The sequence below is a fragment of the Panthera pardus genome, unplaced genomic scaffold (assembly GCF_024362965.1).
Source record: "Panthera pardus isolate Hobbes unplaced genomic scaffold, ASM2436296v1 HiC_scaffold_26, whole genome shotgun sequence".
In the NCBI taxonomy this organism is placed as follows: Eukaryota; Metazoa; Chordata; class Mammalia; order Carnivora; family Felidae; genus Panthera; species Panthera pardus.
Genome location: NW_026526832.1, coordinates 40175230 through 40195676, shown reverse-complemented (window position 1 = coordinate 40195676; position 20447 = coordinate 40175230). Strand labels below are relative to the sequence as shown.

The 20447-nt window shown below is 56.3% G+C and overlaps 1 protein-coding gene and 1 long non-coding RNA gene across 3 annotated transcripts in view; one reads left to right on the top strand and one right to left on the bottom strand.

Moving 5' to 3' along the window:
• Positions 1-20447, bottom strand: part of PXDN (peroxidasin) — a 78677-nt gene that overhangs the window by 35970 nt on the left and 22260 nt on the right. Inside the window, exons 2-4 of the mRNA XM_053890888.1 lie at positions 7505-7576; positions 6656-6727; positions 2778-2849 (exon numbers count right to left, since the gene is read on the bottom strand). Of these exons, the coding sequence (XP_053746863.1) occupies positions 2778-2849; positions 6656-6727; positions 7505-7576 (216 nt within the window). The remainder of the gene's footprint in view (positions 1-2777; positions 2850-6655; positions 6728-7504; positions 7577-20447) is intronic.
• LOC109258730 (uncharacterized) lies at positions 15098-20275 on the top strand. 2 transcript variants are annotated; one of them, XR_002076389.2, is made up of 3 exons: positions 15098-15209; positions 16009-19124; positions 20096-20275. It is a non-coding gene; the product is annotated as an uncharacterized LOC109258730 (long non-coding RNA). The 2 variants fall into 2 exon arrangements; XR_002076390.2 differs by having other exon boundaries at positions 20093-20275.

Sequence of the window (20447 nt, the reverse complement as noted above, 5' to 3'; positions counted from 1 at the left end):
ACTCTCTAGATTTCCTACATTGTGCAGAAAACACATGAAGTAATCACATAGTAAGATTAAATACAATTAAAAACTGGGCACAGACTGTAAGAAGGACAGCAGGGACTCTGACCAAGTCCCCTTCAGGCCTGGGGCCTGGCTGCTTAGCCCGGGGACCTGCTTGCAAAGCACACGGACCTTCGCAGGAAAAAAGCCAAAATATTCTCAATTGCAGCACATATGTAAGTAGGTGCACGCCGTCATTCAAACCTTCTAGTCTATATGTGAATTTAGGGGAGGACACGCGTATACGTTAATGTGGGGGGTGAGCATACCATCAGCTCTGGAAAGAACTACAGGAAAAATAACACAGCCCCAGGCTTAGTAAGATAATGTGCTAATTACACAGAATATCCAGCATTTATATTTCATTCACTATGTCCCCTTAACTTTCCATAATTTACACATTTTTTACCACACCTAATTTCTCCTCATTTTCCTCAATTACTGCTTCTCACTTTGGAAATTAGTGTTTTTCCCCTTAAGAAGACCAGAAGAGGTCTTAGGACAGGGTGCTCCTGCCGCAAGCCCCCCACCCACACGAGGAGGAGGGGGGTCCCCGCCTTCACAAAGGCTGACTCTGGGAGGGGACGCTGGGCCCAGCAGCTACAGGCTTCACCCCAAACCCAAACGCCAGAAAGCACTCTAGAAATGCACCCAGATCACTCGGAGACCTCCACTAACTCTGAAATTACCATAACTTGGGTCACCAGAGTTCAGTTGTCCTCCCTTGCCCTCTGTTCCTGTCCTTGGCTCCCTGGGAGGGTGCACGGTGTCCCCCACCCCCCACCAAGTCTCAGGTCATTGCCAGATCCACCTCCCGTGCCTCCGTGACACCCGCGGACAGGTCCCTGCCCATCGCCCCGCACACCAGGGTGGGAAGCCCACAAGCAGGGAACAGAGGGGACACAGGGAGAAAATCCACAGTCAGCGGCCATCACAGGAGGCTCCTGGAGGGGACCCCCATCGGCAGGGAGGGGGAGTCCTGGGGGAGGCGCCCAGGGAGGAGGTGGAGGAGGCAGGAGACTCCCCGGGGCTCCGGGCAGCCTGGGGCCACCCCCCTCCCATGGCCCCAAGACGGCCGTGAGCCCCAACTCCATCTACGCTCTCTGTGTCTGGCCACACACGTTCACCACACACGATGCGGGCCTCCCAGAAACCCCCTGGGCAGAAGCTCGGCAGACTCCGGCGGCCCCGGGCTTATCCCAGGGGTGTGGAGGGGCTCCTGGCATGGGGACGGGACCCCAGACCGCAGCCCGGGCACACCCACCAGAACAGCCCCGTCTCCTCGCACAGAGTCCTCCCCGTGGCGGGGGGCCTGGTCCCACGTGTCTCTGGGTCTGTCACACTCTCGCCGACCTTCAGGGCATGAAGTCCCGGTGGCAGGGACTCTAACTCCCTAACCGGGGGTTTCGAAGGCATCCGGACCCAGGATCCGCTGTCTCCAGCTGGTTGGTTAGAGACCCTGCTCAGGGCTCCTGGTCCAGTAAGCCTCACTTTCCCCAGACTTTGCCCCTTTCTTCCTGGAAAGTAGCTGGCCTCCCCTGGAAAGTAGCTGGCCTCCCCGCCTCCCCCCCCCCCCCCCCCCCCCCCCCCCGGTCAGGGTGAGCTCCACGTGCTTTAACTTTCCAGCACGTTTAAATCAGACACGATTTTCTAGGTGTCGGCTATGATGATCTCACTGCCCCGTCCCGGGGGGAAGTGTGTCCCTTCGTAAACTCTCCTCCACCTGGACGTTTTCCAGACACTTCCGTGTGTTTCTGCACAGCTCTGAACTTTTTGTCCCTTTCTCTCTGAAGCGAAGATTACACAAACACTTCCGTACGACCCCTTCCCTCCCTGACATCACAAGCCACGCGCAGTTGAGCTGAGGAATGCAGGTCCCTCCCGAATCAAAAGGGCCTCGACACACGAGCACCGTGTGTGCCCTGAGGCACTGTTTTCGGGGTGCCCGCACCCCAGTCCTGCCGGGGGTCCCCGCGCAGGCTCTGCGCCCGGCCGGCCGAGGAAACACGCACACGCGCGGGCGGCCGTGGGCAGACCCCCCGTTACAGCGACCGGCCCCGTCCGGCTGTGCGACTAAACTGCGGGCAGTTCTGGAACCCTCCAAGTTGTTCCAGCTCCACAGCTGAAAAGTCAAACAAACAAACCAGAAAGAGACTCCCGTTGCCGGGAATTCTACTTAGAAATGAACGTGCTGACTTCACAGCAACGGAGGACTTCTCGTGCGGCCACGGAAACGACATCCACACACGCTAACTAGAACCACGTGAAAAAGTTTATTTTCTCCGAAATCATGACGTCATAAACGAAGGAAGCTGCACGTGCGCAGAGTCACAAAAGGAACCGGCGGGCGATAAAAACCACCTGCTGGCCCCGCGGCGCCCCGGGTGCCTCTCCCCGAAGGCCCTTCACTTGTGTGCGAGCCTGTCCCTTAACTCGGGAGCACCATGAAGACAGGGGCCACTGGCTCTCACTGATCTCTGTATCACGGGGGCTCAGCACCGGGCTGCTCTTGGGCAGAAACCAGTGCCGTCCGGGACCGGGGTGGGTGGGGGTCAGACAGACAGAGGAGTAACGAGTCAACCACTGCTTTTCCGATCGGCATGCACACACGCCCTACGCCCCGTTAGTACAGACATGCATCGTGCAGACAGCAAACTTAGTTCATCTTCCCTACGAGAGGCAAGAGGGCAGGTGACATCCAAGGCAGTCAGGCGCAGGAGAGGGACACTTACAGTTGTTCTAGAGAGGCAAGTCCCTTAAACGCTTGCCTGTCAATTGACTGGATCTCATTCTTGTACAAATAGCTGAAACAAGAAACGAGGGGAGGATTAGCACACACACGAGACACCGTAACTCCGGGTGGAAAGAAGACTTACGTTGACACAGGGAGAGGGTTTTAAAATTAACGACTGTATTAGAATACGGACAACACATTTACACGGCAGCGTGGTTACCCTCCTGGAGGGCCCCCTGCCCGTCCCCAGAGGAAAGTGTCCACACACGGGACGCCGTTGACCACTGCTCTGTCTTCAGACCAGTCCCTGGTTCTGGGAGCATGGCTTGCGACTCGTTCCCAGCACACTCGCTTCAAAGCTCGAAGGGAATAAAACCATTTCCCCACAAACATGTAGTATGCGTTGATCATAAGACGCTGTAACTGCGCCATTTTGAGAGACCCGGAAACGATTTGGGGAGCGGACAGTTCGCACCCTGCATGTGCCCTGCAGACCTCCCCCACCAGGGTCCCCTGCTGGCATGTCAGAAGAGTCACAGAATTGGCTCACTGCCTGTTTTGAGATGGTCTGCAAGCTAAGAATGGGTTTTACATTTTTAACTGATTGAAAATTTCAGAAGAACATTAACACCTCACGACACAGGAAAAGTATATAAAGTGTGAATTTCAGAGTCCGTAAGGACACGGGACACACCCCGGTTTTGTTAGCCTACGGCTGGTGGGGGGCCACACGGCAGAGGCGGGGAGCCACCACAGACGCGGGATGGCCCTTCGCAGAGTCCGCCACATCCTGAACGGACCTGCCAGGGGTGAGGACCGTCCCCAAAGGGCCCCGGTTCTGAGGACATGACTGGCCCCCGGTACCGTCCTCATGAGCCCTGAAGCGCCATGGCGAATACGAGGTGATCTCAGCATCAGACGAAGAGGCTGGCGCCCTGGGTGCCTCTGCCTGCTGTGGACGCCCAGCGACCGGTCAGCACACACAGGCGCCAGCCTGGGACCGCGGTAAGGCCCTCCCTGCACATTGGTTACCTGGGGGCTAGGCTTTCGCCCTTTCGTCCCCCCAAGAACATGTTTGTCCTAACGCCTGTGACACTGTGTACTTCATCTGCAAAGGACCGTGCGTCTTACTGCACTGGGTTTCGTGGTTTTTGGTGCAGGGCTACCTCGAACCATCCAGCTAAGCGGCTCCCACTTCTCCGTCTGGGCAAATGTGCCGAGGCGACCCCAGAGACCAGGCAGAGCTCGCCCACCCGTGCAGAGCCCAGCGCCCGCCACAGAGGCCTGGCCAGCGGCCACTCTGTCAACCTCCACTCACTAGCTGTGTGGTCGTGAACGAGCTGGTAACCTTCCTCCGCCTCAGTTTCTTCCGATGTAAATGGACACCACAGCACTTCAGGATCACTGGGAGTGAACAGATACACGGGAAGCCGACAGAAGACGGCCTCACCCGCGGCCACTACGGTCCTGGCAGGCGCTACTCCCCCTTCTACTTCCGGACGGGGGTTTCTGGGCTCATTTCTTCAAAAGAAGGCGAAAACAAGCCCCCGGTGCTGGGTCACTTTGCAAGGACTGAACCGAACTACTGTGGACGAGTGTGCGTCTGTGAGGACACGTGGGCTCCACGGGAGTAAGTGGGTGCTGGTCGCCTCCAGTAACGGGCCGCGTACAGATGAGCCCACACAGAGTCAGAGTCGCCTGGAGCAGGAGTTCTTGCCCAGCTTCATCCGGAAATACCAGTGAGGGGAGGTCTAGGCCTTACACAGGCAACTAATACTCAACGTCTGAAACCACTGCCTACGTGTAAAGGCGGAAATAACCAGTTAACTTCAGAACAGCTCCCCGGTACTGAAATTGCACAGTGTCCTCAGCGGTGCCTGTGGGAGCGCACTCTCCTGCCCAGGAGGGGATCAGATGGGCAGGTGGGGTCCCTCCTCACCAGGGACCCTGCCCCAAGCCCTCCCCAGTGACTGGGGCGCCTTCCGCCAGGCCAGCCACAGAGGGGGGCGAGGCTGGAGAGCAGGTGCCTTGATGGGGAGTGAGCCAGCAGACGGGGCTCCTGAAGTGTTACTTTAAAATATCCTTGTAAGTGAGAACCAAAGTGTCCCCCAAACTGTAACACTAAATACGTCTGCAGAGTGAATGAGAACTTGCTCCTAATTAATTCAATCCCAAAGCACAATATTAGAAAATAAAAAATAAAAGTAACACATACGCACACACACACTACGGATGCTGGCCATCAGCTAACTGAACCTACTTTTGTCAGAAACCAAAACCTTCCTTCTGGAACTTGCATAGCACTTAAAATAAATAAATACATAACAGAAGGCCTTTCCCTCATTTTTAAAATGAGCGACAAGGCTTAATAATGTTCATACATTATTCTAGTCTATTCTGTCCTGTCCTGTTCTAAAAAGCAACACACTATGCCAACTGTGATGGAAAATATTTATTCCTAACACTTTCGTTTACCTTCACTGAGGAATATGTAGTTCTGTAAGCAGAGTTAATGTGATCGCTGCAGTGACGTTATCCAAAATCAAACAGGCTTCCAAATACACATCAACACCAATAATGTGACTTTGTTTTAAAAAATCAACATAACTTCTAGATGTTTAGGTTCACTTATGATATAAATTTCCAAAAAAAGTCAGTGATACAAATCCCTCATTAAAATAGTTCTACCTTGGGGCTCCTGGGGGGCTCAGCTGGTTAAACGTCTGACTTTGGCTCAGGTCATAATATGGCAGACAGGGAGTTTGAGCCCTGCGTCGGGCTCTGTGCTGACAGCTCAGAGCCTGGAGCCTGCTTTGGATTCTGTGTCTCCCTCGCTCTCTGCCCCTCCCCCACTCACTCTCTGTCTCTCAAAAGTGAATAAACATTGAAAAAAAGAAAAAAAAAACAAAGACAGAAAGAGGGACGTCTGGATGGCTCAGTCAGTTGAGCGTTCCACTTCAGCTCAGGTCACGATCTCGAGGTCCGTGGGTTCAAGCCCCGCGTCGGGCTCTGTGCTGACAGCTCGGAGCCTGGAGCCTGCTTCGGATTCTGTGTCCCCCTCTCTCTCTCTGCTCCTCCCTCCCTTGCACTCTGTCTCTGTCTCTCAAAAATGAATAAACGTTAAAAAACATTTTTTTAATGCTTCTATCTGGAAATGCCATCTAAGTCTTAAAAGTAAGAATAACACGTACACGACACGTACTTTTCTCTACAACCACGAATTCGACTGGAATGTGTCTTTAATGCCTTCCGGTCTTAAATTGAGTGCCTGCAACGTAGCAGGCCTGCACCTGACAGTGAGGCCACTTTCTAACCTGCAAAACTGGCTTCAACAGGCAAATGTTTTAAATTCTAATAAATAAGTTACCGAAAGTCAACTCTGAAAAGTAAACTACAATTTTACTGCAGAAAACTAAGAGGTGCAATCACTTGAAGGAAGCTGGGGAAAATTAGCCAAAAGTAGTGACATTCCAGTGGGATTTGTCATCTGCTTCCCACACTTGCCCACAGCTGGACAGGCAGCTTGAGACTGCCCTCCAAGCTTCTCTCTCACAGACCACCTGTCAGCCATTCACGCTGGCGAGGGACCATGAGTCACGGACAAGCAGAGTTACTGTTCCCACGGACTCTGCAGGGCTGTGACTTTTAACCTCACTCGCGGACTTTACTCACCGAGCCTCATGCAACACAGCACTTCATACTGACAAGAACTCATTTTAAAAATCCCACCCGAAAATTCACTACCTTCTGAAAATACAGCCTAAGAGATGGGTGTATCTGCAATAATTCGCAAGCAGCATAACATTTCGCTCAAGATTAGTCTGTATACCGACAACGTAAGCTTTCCGAAGGGTAAAGAACGGATGGTGAACTTACAGATATTTTAAATTCTCCAAGTCTTCAAATGATCCGCTGGGTATGCTCTTGATCTGATTGTTGTTGAGAAGCCTATGAAACCAAAGTTCAGGAAGAAGTAAAACACCACCACTGCACTGTGCTGTGGGAAACGTTCCTTCCGCTCGCAAAGGGTCATAGCAGGACTCCGCTGCGGAGCTCAGCGCCTACACTGGCTTGACTGCTTGTGTCCATGACAAACAGCATTTCAGTTTTGCCCTCTGATCACGAGTTTCCTCAGTGCATGGGCGTCCCTGTCACGGCACGCCATTCCCGCCCCCCGGGCACACAGACCAAGTTCCCCTCTGATGGAAAGGGTATCTGTCTGTCCTACTGACTGTCACATTGTCCACCTCAGCCGACTGGAAGGCCAGTGTGGACGTGCAGGATGGTCCCACCAGAGGGAGGGGTTGGCCGCCCCCCCAGGCTCCCATCCTGGGCCCAGCTAGTTCGGGAGAAGCACCTTCCCCTCCACCTTGTGAGGGGGGCATGTGAATAGGGCAGGTGAAGGGGTCTGGTCCAGCCAGGGGCTGAGTCATTCATAGGAAGAGAAGGTGCCCGTGGCCGAGGGCTGGGTCACACCCATTTATGAGGGACCCACACAGGTCACAGATGTCAGACAAGACAGCATGGGCGCCGAGCACGGACCCACAGGCCTGGCGTCTCAATGCACATGTTCTCCTCTGGGGCCCCGTGTCCACTCTCCCAATCCACACCCCCGACCACGGATCATCGGGGCTGACCGCTGTGGTTGAGCTCCACCCGCAGGTGAAAGCTGAGATGATTTCTACACTTTTTCCCATGGGGTCCCAACAGAGCGTTTGGACTTACAACGTATTCAAGTTTCTCAGCCTCCTGAATGCCCCGGGCTGGATCTCCCGGATTCTGTTAAAGCGCAGATCCCTGAAAACAAACAAGAGATGTGTTTAGACACAGAAGTGCACAGTCACCGCTAGTGATGAGCCATCATCTCACCCAGACTCAACACCGCGACGAGGCACCTCAGGAATTAAACCTTGCAGCCCAGCTCCTTCCTTGGGCCAAGTGCCTCCTCTCTGAGGCTCAACGAATCAGTGAGTATTTATCTGAACGAGAGTGGCGCTTTCCCAGGACACAAGTTGGTTTAAACAACGATCCTGGAGAGACAAACACTTTTCTAACTAACCAGACGCCCACCTCCTGCCACCCGCTGGAAAACCTAACGTCACCAGGTCCTCCCAAACCAGAGCGGGACTGCCTTGCACGGACTCAACAGGAGTCGCTGGCCATGGGAGGGTCCAGAGCTGCAGCACCGCCTTCCGACAATTTCCGGAGCTGGAGTGCGGTGGTTTATCCGCCAAGCGCCTTCAGTGTTCTCTCGGTGAGAAGTAGAGAGTGAAACTGAGGAGCTCATCGTGAGCTGGGAGATCCATCCACCCTGCGCGTGGATCCGAACTCAGTACTCCCCCTACGTCTTCTCAACAGTCAGACAGTGGATCCGAACTCAGTACGCCCCCTACGTCTTCTCAACAGTCAGACAGTGGATCCGAGCTCAGTACTCCCCTTACGTCTTCTCAACAGTCAGACAGTGGATCCGAACTCAGTACGCCCCCTACGTCTTCTCAACAGTCAGACAGTGGATCCGAACTCAGTACGCCCCCTACGTCTTCTCGGCTCTCAGATAGTGGATCCGAACTCAGTACGCCCCCTGCATCCTCTCAGCAGACAATGGATCCGAACTCAGTACTCCCCTACATCTTCTCAACAGTCAGTGGATCTGAACTCAGTACTCCCCTTACGTCTTCTCAGCACTCAGACAGTGGATCCGAACTCAGTACTCCCCCTACGTCTTCTCAACACTCAGATGTGTGTTGGGAGAGCAGTTACTGACTTTTCAGGGACAGAGGGATGACCTGGGCAGCCCAGGTGAGACCAGAGGGCAGGACCGTGGCACCCAGGGCTGGAGCTGTCTGTTGCCGGTGGCCCAGTGGGGGAGGCGCCGGGCAGCTGGTGGCGTGTGTGCTCCGTGGACCTGGGGAGGCGCTCGGCCCGGGGCCATGAGCTCGGGGGCAAAAGGCAAGCGGCCGGGTCCATTTTTACCCGCTCCCAGCCCCAATTAAAACCTATAAATTTAACGTGAATGAAAGGCACTGAGAAGCAAATGCAACACGACTTTCCTCCTCGAAGAGTCAGAAAAATCAAGATTCCTTGGGCACAGGCCCAACCCCTTGTGACTCGGTGCTGCTGGATTATCACGGGATGAGCTGGGGCCCTGCCATTAGCACCTTGAGGTCTGACTCCAGGGCCGCGGAACCGACCTTATTGGGAAACAGGGTCTTTACAGAGGCGACGAGGGTGGCCCCACTCCAGTATGACTCACGTCCTCAAAGAGGGAAATCTGGACAACGGGGACAGAGCCGTGTGAAGACGGCCATCATCCCGCCACATGTCAACCATCACCCAGGTCCACCGCGAGCCGGCAGCTGGGACACAGAGCGGACCGCCCTGGAAGGAGCGTGACCCTTGGTCGTGGAAAGGCACCTCCAGCTGGAAGCGTGTGGATTCCCGTCTGAGCTCCGTCTGTGCAGGCCGCCCCAGGAAACAGACACGGGGCTCCTGGGCAGCATGTGGTCCAACTCCGGAACGATGCTCCTCTCCTGACGTGTACGGAGTTCTCACGTTCACGGACTTTTCAGGAATCGGATATTTGGGGCCAATTTAATAGTTGTAATGACTTACGGAATGGGTTCTGGTTTATGCTGCGATAAAAAACTTCTCAGGAAGCATGTAAGTGGCTAAAATGAAATCTGAGCACTTAGGAGTGAACAGTGGGGCACCTGCTTCCTCGCTCTGGGCGGGTTCTCGAGAAGGGTCGACGGCCCCGGGTGCCGGTCGCCACGGCCCTGACCGCCAGCCTGACCACCACCCCGTGTGCTCTCCGGGGAACGCGGCTGGCCCGAGCTGACCTGTTGCTTTGAAATACGGCAAGAATTCATCTACATCCACATTCAGAACACTGCACGTGGTTCCGGCACAAGGACACTGAGGCCAGGCCCTGCGGGGAGGGCAGGGAGGGAACGGGGGCCGGGAGGCGTCTCTGGGGCCGACTTCCCTGACTCCCCTCCACATCCCGGTGAAATGTGGGGCCGCGGTTAATGAGGACACCTGGCTGGTTACTGTTCAGTGTAAACACAGGTGATCTGGAAGATCCCTCCTCACACAGAGCAAAGGCAGGGTTTCACAGGGTTCGGACAGATGACCCTGGACCAACACGGAGAACAGGTTCCCCCCGGAATGGGGACTGCTGTGGGCAAACACTCCGGCAAACTGGTGGGGACGGCCGCAGACCACGAAGCCGGCCCTCAGGTTGGCAGAAGGACAGGGGCCAGAGCCATGCAGCTTTTGAGGCGGGCTCCCCTACGACGGCAGAGCAGGGCGGACAGTCACGAAAATGCCCAGGAACTGGGGGCAAACCGCTCAGGGACCCAGGACTGGACACCCTCACGACACGGTGACGCCCGCCCGCTCAGGTCGGGGGGAGGGAGCCCCACATGACACCCGCCGGCAGGTGTGAGGCCGGTACCAGGAGCCTTGGCCGGATGGGCGGACAGAGGGGCCCCCACACAGCGGCCGCCGCGCACCCGGCTCTGAGTGCCCGAGCATGGCCAGTCCTAACAGAGGCCTAGGTCCGGGGAAGACCCGAACCAGATCTAGAGGACTCCGGGGGAAGTGGAGATCAGTGCACACTGATTACGTGTTGAAACATGAACATGTTTGTTATAGTTAATAAACTCAGTAAAATTACCCGGTTTCTAATTTTTTTTTTTAATTTTTTTCAACATTTCTTTATTTTTGAGAGACAGAGCATGAGCAGGGGAGGGGCAGAGAGGGAGACACAGAATCTGAAGCAGGCTCCAGGCTCCGAGTTGTCAGCACAGAGCCCGACGCGGGGCTTGAACTCACGGACTGTGAGGCCATGGCCTGAGCCAAAGTCGGACGCTCAACCGACTGAGCCCCCCAGGTGCCCGTTTCTCTGTAATTTTTAAGGAAACTGCTAGAACATTTAAGCTTACACATGTGACCACATCTTATTGCACAGCCTATTTTCCGGCAGTCAGGCCAGCCACCCGTGCTCCCAGCAGACAGCTGGAGAAAAACCACATGCCTGTGCAGCCAGGGAGAGGGCACAGAGAGGCCCCCCCAACAGGAGCAGAGGCGTAAAAACAATAAAAGGAACTAAACTGAGATTCTGGAACTGGAAGTCGTAACTGCTAAAATGGGAAGTCCTTGCACAGACTTAATGACATCCTGAATACGGCAGAAAATGGGGCGAGCTTGCGGGCAGGACACCAGAAAGTGCACAGTGTGACGGAGAGAGGACCGTGTCTGTACCCTCGCACATGACGCACAGAGACTCTCGGTCAGCCTCCGAGCGGCACGGCAGGAGGAGCGACGGTCAGAGGCCGTGCAGCCCCAGCCCGGAGAGACAGGTGCAGGGAACCAAGATGCCATGGGCTGCAAATACAAACCCCAAATCCAAAGTCATAACTGCAAATCAGAGGCTGTGTTTCACCTGAATCGATTCCCGCTCTGTAGGAAGTCTCAGGAGGGACTTATTAATTAGGAACGGTGAGGATTCTCTTAAGCAATGTTCTCGGGGGGGGGGGGGGTCCCCTGATCAGCAGCATCTCCTGGGAACTTGCCGGAACAGCAAATTCTGGGCCCCACCCCAAATCTACAGAATCAGAAAGTCTGGGGTGGAGCCTGGTAATTCTGAGTTTTTATAATCCCCCCAGGAGACGCACGGTGAAGTTTGAGAACACTGCTCTTTGGTAATGTTGGGGAGGCAGCTGTGTGTGCATGTGTGAGTGTGTGCACGTTTGTGAGTGTGTGCGGACACACAAGCGGCATCTGTACATGCACGCGTCTGTGCACACACATGTGCACACACACGCATACGTACACACATGCACACATGTACACATGCACACATATACATGCACCCCGTGCATGTGCACGCGCACATACACGCATGTGCACATGTGTGTATCCACATGCACACACGTGTGCACGCACACATGCACAGTGGGTCTCTGCTCGTCCCCTCTGCTCGTCCTCCACGTCTGATCCTTTAACCCATTTGTGGTTGCTGACATAAAACTTATGTTAAATGTAAGCCAATTAAAAAGTAGTTAGAGCCAAGTGTATACTAAATGCCCCCCCATTTTTTAACTTGAAATAATGTCTACACATGCCCAAGGAGACAAAATGTCTAACCCCACAGAATAGGACCATGGAAGGTCACTCCTGCCCTACACTGCACACTTAGCTATAGCTCAGTTATTTTACAAGTAGAATTTCTATTTTTACAATCATTGTTAAGTACTTCCACAAATAATCCTAACAGGAAGCAAAAGTCCTAAACCTTAAAAATTAAACACCACTCGGCACACGATCACAGGACGGCAGGAGACCATGTCTGTGGAAAGTGCTCCCGAGACCATAAAGCCCTTTGTAGACGTCCACGGAGACCATCACTCATGGTTCTGACAGATTTCCCAGACTCATCCGCTGAACGCACTAAGTACTCATTAGGCGCCAGTCTCTGAATTAAGCAGTCCCCACGGTAGAGAGTCTCAGGGTGATGCAAGGGAGCCTCTCACGGGCTCCTAGAAACTAGGAGTTCGGGGCAAGATCTTGGACAGCACCACGGTCCACGTCCACCGTGTCTGCCACGGACAAGTTAGGGCCTGGGAATGGTGAGTGGTTTTAGGAAGGAGGAGAATTCGCGACAGGTTAGAAGAAATCCCTGCATTTGGCAAACAAAGATTCAGAGGCAGGAAGGTCTGGCAAGGTGCCCCAAGTCGCTCAGTCGCAAGCAGCAGGGCTAGAGGTGAACTCCGAATCCGCTCAGGGTTCCGATCTGTGCCGCCAACGCTCCCGCCCCCCTCTGAGAAGGTGGAGGGGTTCACAGGATGCCCCCGCCCCACGGCACCCGCGTTCAGGAGCTCCTCAAAAGTAATGCAAAGTGCTGCCCCCTCCGGCCTCCTCGGGGAAGTGCAGGGCCGCAGAAGCCCCCTCGGTGGCAGAAGGGCCTGGAACAGCCCTGGAAATCAGTGCAATTTTGTAAGCCAGACCCTCAAAACCAGAAGTCCATTTACACTTTATAGGAAAAAGGCTAACCAAGTCTAAGCTCACAAGTGCCAAGGGCTAGGTGATTTGTTTTAATGTTTCCATTACTGCAAACTACTGATGAAGCAAAGCCCAGCAGAAAAAAACAGAAATCAGAAACTGAGCACCTAGAGGGCACGGCACACAGAGCCTACCCCAGAGCCTACACCCAGCCCACCCCAACCCGCTCAGATGCTCCGTGAACCTACAGTTGAGCAAAACCACCTCACACACAGCACAGAACAGAGTGCTGAACAGCTCCTGTGATCTACTGAGCACCGTCCTGCAAGTGATACACAGGTGGCTGTGTGGGGGCAGGGTTATCCGCTGCGGACCCCTGTCCCGCATCAGAGGGGATCCCACCCAGTACCGCCAGCCTGGGGAAAGGCCAAAATCCAAATCCCAAGTACAGTTAATCCTGAGTGCGTACAGCTTTGGCACGATCATGAGTCGGAAAACTGTGTCGAGCCATCGTGAGTCTAGCTGCACCCCCAATTCTACTCAGAACTCTAAGTGCTGGACTCTCTCCCTGAGATGGGCAGTGTGGCCCCGGGAAGCCGGCCCCGCTGCTGCAAGGAGCCGTGGGACCCACCCACTGCCGCCTCCTGCGTCCCCAGGGAGGGGAGGGGCCGGCATCTGGATTGAGTGGACCGTGACCCCGACCAACCCGACACAGCTATTGTTTTCGGAATCTAGCACTGCTTTTCTTTTCTTTTAAGTTTATTTATTTAGAGAACGGGAAGACATACAGAGAGAGGGAGCGAGAGCGGGAGAGAGAGAGCAGGCTCCGTGTGTCGGCATACAGCCAGATGCAGGGTTCCATCCCATGAACCACAAGATCATGACCTAGGCCGAGATCAAGAGTCAGGAGCTTAACGGACTGGGCCACCCAGGCGCCCCAGAAATCTAACATCTTACTTTAAAGATATCAGAGCACCTCACAGCCTGCTCTGTCTTCCCAAGACTGCTTTAAAAAAGAACGTCTGTAAATGACCTGGTGATAAGACACTTACTTACGGCCCCGCCTTGGTGCGAACGTCTCTGCCTGCGGGCACACGGAATTGTGGGTCTCCCACGCACTCCCCAAGGCACCGTGGACTTCACTTGTCCTCAAGAAAAGCACGTTTTCTTCCCCCACAAATCGCGGTTCCTCTCCAATTCCTGCAGTCTGACTGACACTCCACCCCCTGGACAGGTGAGCCAGAAGCTGACCGCCACATCTCCTTCACTTCCTGCCTCCGATGCACCACCAGGCCGTCGTCTGTCCTTCCTGACGCCTCCGGCCCACGTGCCTGCCCCCATCCCTGCTGCAGAACCCCGGGCACACAGCGCGCCCTCTCCTGCGTGGGCATCCCACTAGCTCAGGAAAGCGGACCTAGCCTCCGGGACCAGACAGCACCCACAGGAGCGCACGCCCCGTTAGTGGTTCCTGCAGCACCGTGAGGACAGGCGTTCTGAGCGTGCAGACGCGCACACAGAGTTGAGAACTTGCCCCGGGCTTTGTGCCGGCAAAGCAAAGACCACCTGCCCAGGGATGTTCGCGCTGCGTAACTACAAAGGGCAGCTCGGAAAGGCACCTTTACTAACGAGGTCCTGAACGACAAATGTGCTGAAACAGCTTTGAAATGCCCACCACGCAGGCACCACACAGCTCGGGGCCAATCAGGGCTGCAGATGAGGATCCACTGTGCCCTTCTGAGAGCACAAGCGTCCTCTGGGCCGTCCTCCTGGAGGACACCACCCTCCCCCAGCCCGCTCCAGCCTCCAGTCCCCGTTGGCCTCCACGAGCCGCACACTCTAGTCCCCAAGGCCGTCCCTCATGATGACAGCTCAGCGTGCCCGGGACGTGCCTGGCTGTCAGGGTCAGGAGCCTGACGCCCGCCCCATCAGGCCTACGGGGTCACGCCCACAGGCACCCCTCCACTGACTGTCCCTGTATTATTGTTGTCTGCTCCGGTGACCAGCTCTCTGGGGTTCCCACAGTGCTTGTGGGATGCATGGACGGCTGCTGTCCGAATCACAGCCGGTCCTTCCTGACACCAAGTTAGGAGGCACGGCCCAGAGTGTCCCATACTGCCCGGGCCCCACTTGGCCAGAATCTCCTCTCCAGGCCACCATGTTTCCCAATATGCTTCATTAGGGTCCCCAGGTCATTAGCGAGTGCACCCTGCTCTCTGACCGGGAGCGAGCTGGCCCTTGGCTAGCGTTTGCCCATCAGAACTGACCGCCTATAAATTCCCCTGGTGATGCCAACACTGGGGCGTTGAGGCCACACTGACAATCACCCTGCCGAGGGAGGCAGGCCTGAGAGGCCGCGAGCTAGGACGCTTGCACCATACACGGTGCACGGGTCTACGGGACAGGGGCCGCACACGTGGAGCAGCGGGTCAGAGCTCCAGCAAGGCTGGGGAGTCGGGCTCACCCTGGGAGGGCTTGGTCTTGGGAGGGGGGTCGGGCACACTCCGTGGTTTGCTGACCGAGAGGGCAGATTCAGGGGGACGTCCGAGCTGGCCCCACGCATGCACGCGGTAAGCGCGCCGTTGCAAGGATCGTCCCGGATTCTTGCAAAGGTGTTTGTGAACCAGACTCCCACAGGCGGTTCTGCTGGGACGTGGGCTAACAGCTGATGTCCCTGCGCACCTGCCAAGGGCTGGTCACTTCCACCACAGCTGCCTGGCGTCATGGCCTAGCCTGTGACCTGCTGAGAGAGAGACCTGGGCACGGACTGTGCTCCCAACGTGACGCCGTGGTGCCTCGGGCCGGGCTCCAGGAGGCCAGGAGTGGAGCTCTGGCTTCTCCTGAAGTGGAGACTAGGGAGGTTTGGAGTGGAGACTAGGGAGGTTTGGAGGCAGGATCACATGGACGTCTGAGAACGTCTGAGAACACCTTGGGCATGGTGTGGAGAGAGGGCTGAACGGCATTAGCCTGGAGACAGAACTGCCGAGGGCAACTGCATGTCCCGAACAGGAGGGGACGCCAGGGGACAGGAGGGGACACCAGGGGACAGGAGGGCAAGCAGTTGGCACTGCTTCTGCAGCTGACTTAAAAAAAAAAAAATTAACTCAATTCAGTATTTACAGAGTAGATTTGAAAAAACAGGAGTCATGGCTGGAAGTCACGGAACGTTTACACACAATGACAAATTCGTTTTTGTTTGTTCCCATCCTAATCTTCCTTTCTCACAGCATGAAAGTACACAAAACACAAGCCACGAACGTGCCTGAGGTCGCAGGGAAGAGGGGAGAAAGGCAGAGAAAGAGCCAGGCTCAGGAGCAGAGGCCGGAGGTCAGAGGCGGGCTTGGCTCTAAGCACCCCGAAGGCAAGCAAAGCCCAGGTCAGATCTGGCACAGCATTCCCGAGCCCCCAAAAGTTCCTTAGCCAACCGTCCGGGAGAAATGAGACTTTACTGATACGAGACGAAGGCAAAATTTCTCACACAGATCCTCTCACGTGTCAGGCTCCTAAGTGTAAGTGAACAGCATCCCAAAAGGAGGCTCAGGGACAGACTCCGTGTGTCTGTCCCCTCTCCCTCACTGGGAGCCACCGGCAGGATTCTGAAGCATGACTCACAGCCAGAAGTTACACAAACTTCATCCTGTTTATTTTGGCTCGTGCTTCCCGCCTCCAGAGGTCTCTCTGACCCTAGTGTGCGTTCAAGGATTTGCTAAGCCCGTGAGCACGCGCTGTCTGCATGTGTGATAGGCGCCTACTCCCTCCTTCAGCCAAGTTACTGAAGTTAAAAACGGGAAAATCGCGGGTCAGCAAAGAAACACCGGTGCCGGGAGAGGAAAAGCCAAGGAGCCTGGGTCCAAGGCCTGGCCACCCGGCCACGGGCATGGCCCCACGTGGGGACCCAGCATCTCTGCCCGAGGGACAGCTAGGACCGGCACCCGCACCCGACAGGCAGGACCGGCTGCGGCCAGCTGCCACGAGGGGTCCCGGACACGATGCCTCCACCTACACAGGGCTCGTGGACACAGGACAGGGCAGGCTGTGCTGACGCAGGCACATCCTTCCGGAACGCCAGCGTGGCTGGACGCGTTTGCCCACGACAGCCTGGGACACAGCTCTCAGCCGTGTCAGTGTTGACAACCACGTTGCTTTCAAGACAGGAGCCATCACAGGAGACCTGTGAGCCGTGGCTGATGGGCTCTGCTCCTCCACGGCCTGCATGAGGTGGCCCATGGCCAGCCACGCCCAGAGGAGCGTGCTCACGGGCTCAGCCACCCTCGGGAGGGGCCAGCTCGCTGGCTCTGCCCTTTCCTCCCACCCTACCGTGGACTGACGGTTCCGTAAAACAGTAAAAGACGGTCTTGCACGTTGTTACTATGACATTGTGTTAACACTGCTGCTGACCTGTGACACGGCGGCCTGCGGGCTGGCACCCGTCACAGGCGGCACCCAGGGCACCATGTCCTCAGGTGACGCCCCAGGCCACTTCTCGGCCCAGGAGCCTGCAGGTACAACATGAAAGGACCGTGCCCGCACCCCTGCCAGGTGGGCAGTCCCAGAGGGATGGGGACGGGCAGACAGCGAGCTCCTTGCTCACATGACCTGGCTCACCTCTCCCACGAGCCCACAGGAGAAATGGGTGATTTGACAAGGAGCCAACGCCAGGCGGCTCTGTGGCCCCGAGGGCTCTGTTTCCCACGGAGCCGCCTGTGAGCTCGGCGGCCACACATCCAGGATCGCACATTCCCCAGAGAAGGCCGTTCAGACGGCGGAGGCACGTGGGCGCTGGGGTGCAATTTGTCAAACGTTCTGTTCTTTGCCGTCTCTGCCTCCTGATATGGCACCAAGCAGCCAGGACCGCCTCTCCTGGCTCACAGGTGCAGGGTAGGCAGGGGCTCTACCCAGCAGGCGGGACAGAGGGACAGACAGCAGGCAGGACAGAGGGGCAGTCGGGACTCTACCCAGCAGGCGGGACAGAGAGGCAGACAGCAGGGAGGACAGAGGGGCAGCCACAGGAAGAACTCGCAAGGGCCCTGCCCGGGGTGGGCAGCCTCCAGACTGAGGAACCTTCCTTTTTGCAGGGCTGGGTCCCACTACGGGGAGGTAGAGAACCGGGGTCTCACAAGGCTGCATCCCCTTCCTTGGGGGCCTCGACGTGTCAGCGTCCCGCGGAGCCCAGTGTCGAGGAGGGGCGGCCGGGGCAGGGCCAGAAGGCTGCCCCAACCCCTCAGGACCTCCCGGAGGCAGGACGCCCACCCAGGCCAACTCTTGGGTGACCTTCCGGCCCATTCCTTAAAAGTCTGGTTGGCAAAAATACATAATAACGTATATGATAACAGAGAGGAAAGCAAAATACGTTTTTCTCCAACATACAATTCAAAACAAAAACTGAGTAGTTCAAAGCACAATACAGAAAACTTTAAATGAAAACCGACTTTCTGAAAATGAATCAGGGTATCGACCCATTCCAAAGACAAACATACATACTTTCCAAGCTGGTTTTAGGAGTCAGGAGGTTATTTCATTAGTAACATATACAGGCAGCGACGACGCTTAAATATTAGATTTCTCTGGGATTTAGTGACATTATTTCCTTTGCAGAGAAGGAGGCCCTATGGCTTGGATTTGTACCATGAGATATTTAAATAATCATGACGTTGTAAGCCTCATTTGCCGGGTCTAAGTCTTTACAGGCAAACCGCAGGCAAGGCAGGGAGACACTGTCCAGGATCAGGTCAGAATGTTCCATGAACCCCACTAAACAGCACAACACGAGACCCGGAAGGAGGGACAGTGGGGGGAAGGAAGGGGTCCAGGGCCAGCCCCTCCTTCCCATCACAGGTCCTCAGGCACAAGCCAGGGCGGTGACCCCAGCTGCACCCAGAGCTGCTGCCCCCAGGAAAACAGGCAGATAGGTCGGAAGGAAGGAGTGCTGGCAGGAAAGATTTTCTCTTTTCCTTTCAGGTGCACAGAAACCTGCGGGAAGGGGCACAGGACAGAGCCATGTTCTGGGCACCGACGGCCCATGCTGCCGCTTCCAGTCTTCCAGTCATGTCCTCAGACTGAGACCCTGCGTTCGTGTTAGGCTCAGGAAGGCAGGCGTTGGCTCAGCCTGCCCAGGGGAAAGTGGACACCCGTGTGCTGACCTGTGTGGGTGGCCAGCGAGAGCAAAGGATCCATCACCCTGAAACTGTCATCCATTCTCGACAAGCCCTGGGGATTCTGGACTGAGCTTTGCCAATAGCCCGCAGACAGCGTCCGCGACTTCCCGGCCCCAGCTGTCTGCGGCAAGGACGCCGAGAACCTTCGCACACATGCTTGACAGCCTCGTGCTGCCCCAGCTCCTCATGTACTGTGACCTACACATCCCCTCTGCTGGCCCTCCAGTGAGCCCTGTGCCAGGACCCCCGGGAAGGCCCTGTAGGAACCCCCACCTGGCCCCACAGCCCCCCACGCAGAGCGGGGATACCCTGCCCGGGGCACCGCAGCACGCAGCCACAGACGGTACGGGGGCCCCGGGCATGTCTGCTAGAGATCCCCAGCTCCTGGCACAGGGTTCGGAACCCTGCAACTGTGGCGTCAGAAAACACTCTCGTTCAGATTTTTCTCAACCACTTAAAAGTGTAAAACACTGAGCTCGCGGGCCAGACAGAAGCAGGCAGGGGCTCCTTCCGGCCCTGGGCCCTGGGCCCAGGGTCCACACCCGGTGCGGCGAGGGGAGCCTGGCGCAGCCCCGGCACCCTTTGTTTCCGGCTCTGCCCTAGGTAACTCCTCCCCAGGCTTTGTGGCCGGACTGCTGTTTCGCAGGCCACACGCAGAGGCAGCCGATCCGGCAAAGCCTTCCCTCTGCCCTACAAATGAACGAAACAAATGTACGAGTTCACACACTGTTCCTCTGGGAAAAATCCCAAACTTCTTCCACGGGTGTTTAAAAAATGAAATCAGTGTTTTCCCTACTTTCCAGACCAAAAAAACCCCCAGAATTGTGCACTACGGACTTCTCCCAAGACCGTTTTGTTCTGACCCAGAAAGCCCAGCACTGGGGGGTTAAACCGAGGACGGTTGCGTAACGACAGGGGCAGAGGACCCACACTCACCTCTTGAGCAAACCAGGAGGCGCGCCCCGGGCGGGCGGGCGGGCGGGAGGTCCGCCCCGCGTGGGCGGGCGTGGGCGGGCGGGAGGTCCGCCCCGCGTGGGCGGGCGGGAGGTCCGCCGCTGTCCAACTAACCCAGGGTGTCCCTGCAAACACAGCGGGCGGACGTCGTTCTCGTTAGGGGCCGCCAAGGAAACCGCAACTGAACGGGGCATGTTCCCAGCAGGATGATGCCAACTCGATCTCGAGCCCTGGGAAGTGGGAGCCACGCGGCTTCTACTGAAAACTCGCATGCGTGGCCTTCCTGCTGTGAAAACAGGACGCGGTGGTGCGGATAAGCGAGGCTCCTCCAAGGGGAAGAGCGCCTGAGTACATGGCGGGGCGTCCTCTGCGACGTCACAGACCCCGGGGAAAACAGGAGCAGACGACACACCCGACAGGGCGCTGGGACACCTCTGACCTGGGTGTCCCCACAGCAGCCTTCGGTGGTGCTCACAGGGCCCACCCCCTGCCTCTCGGGACTCATCCATGGGAAACAAAAGTAACCAGTGCACGCGTGCGCGCACGTATACACATGT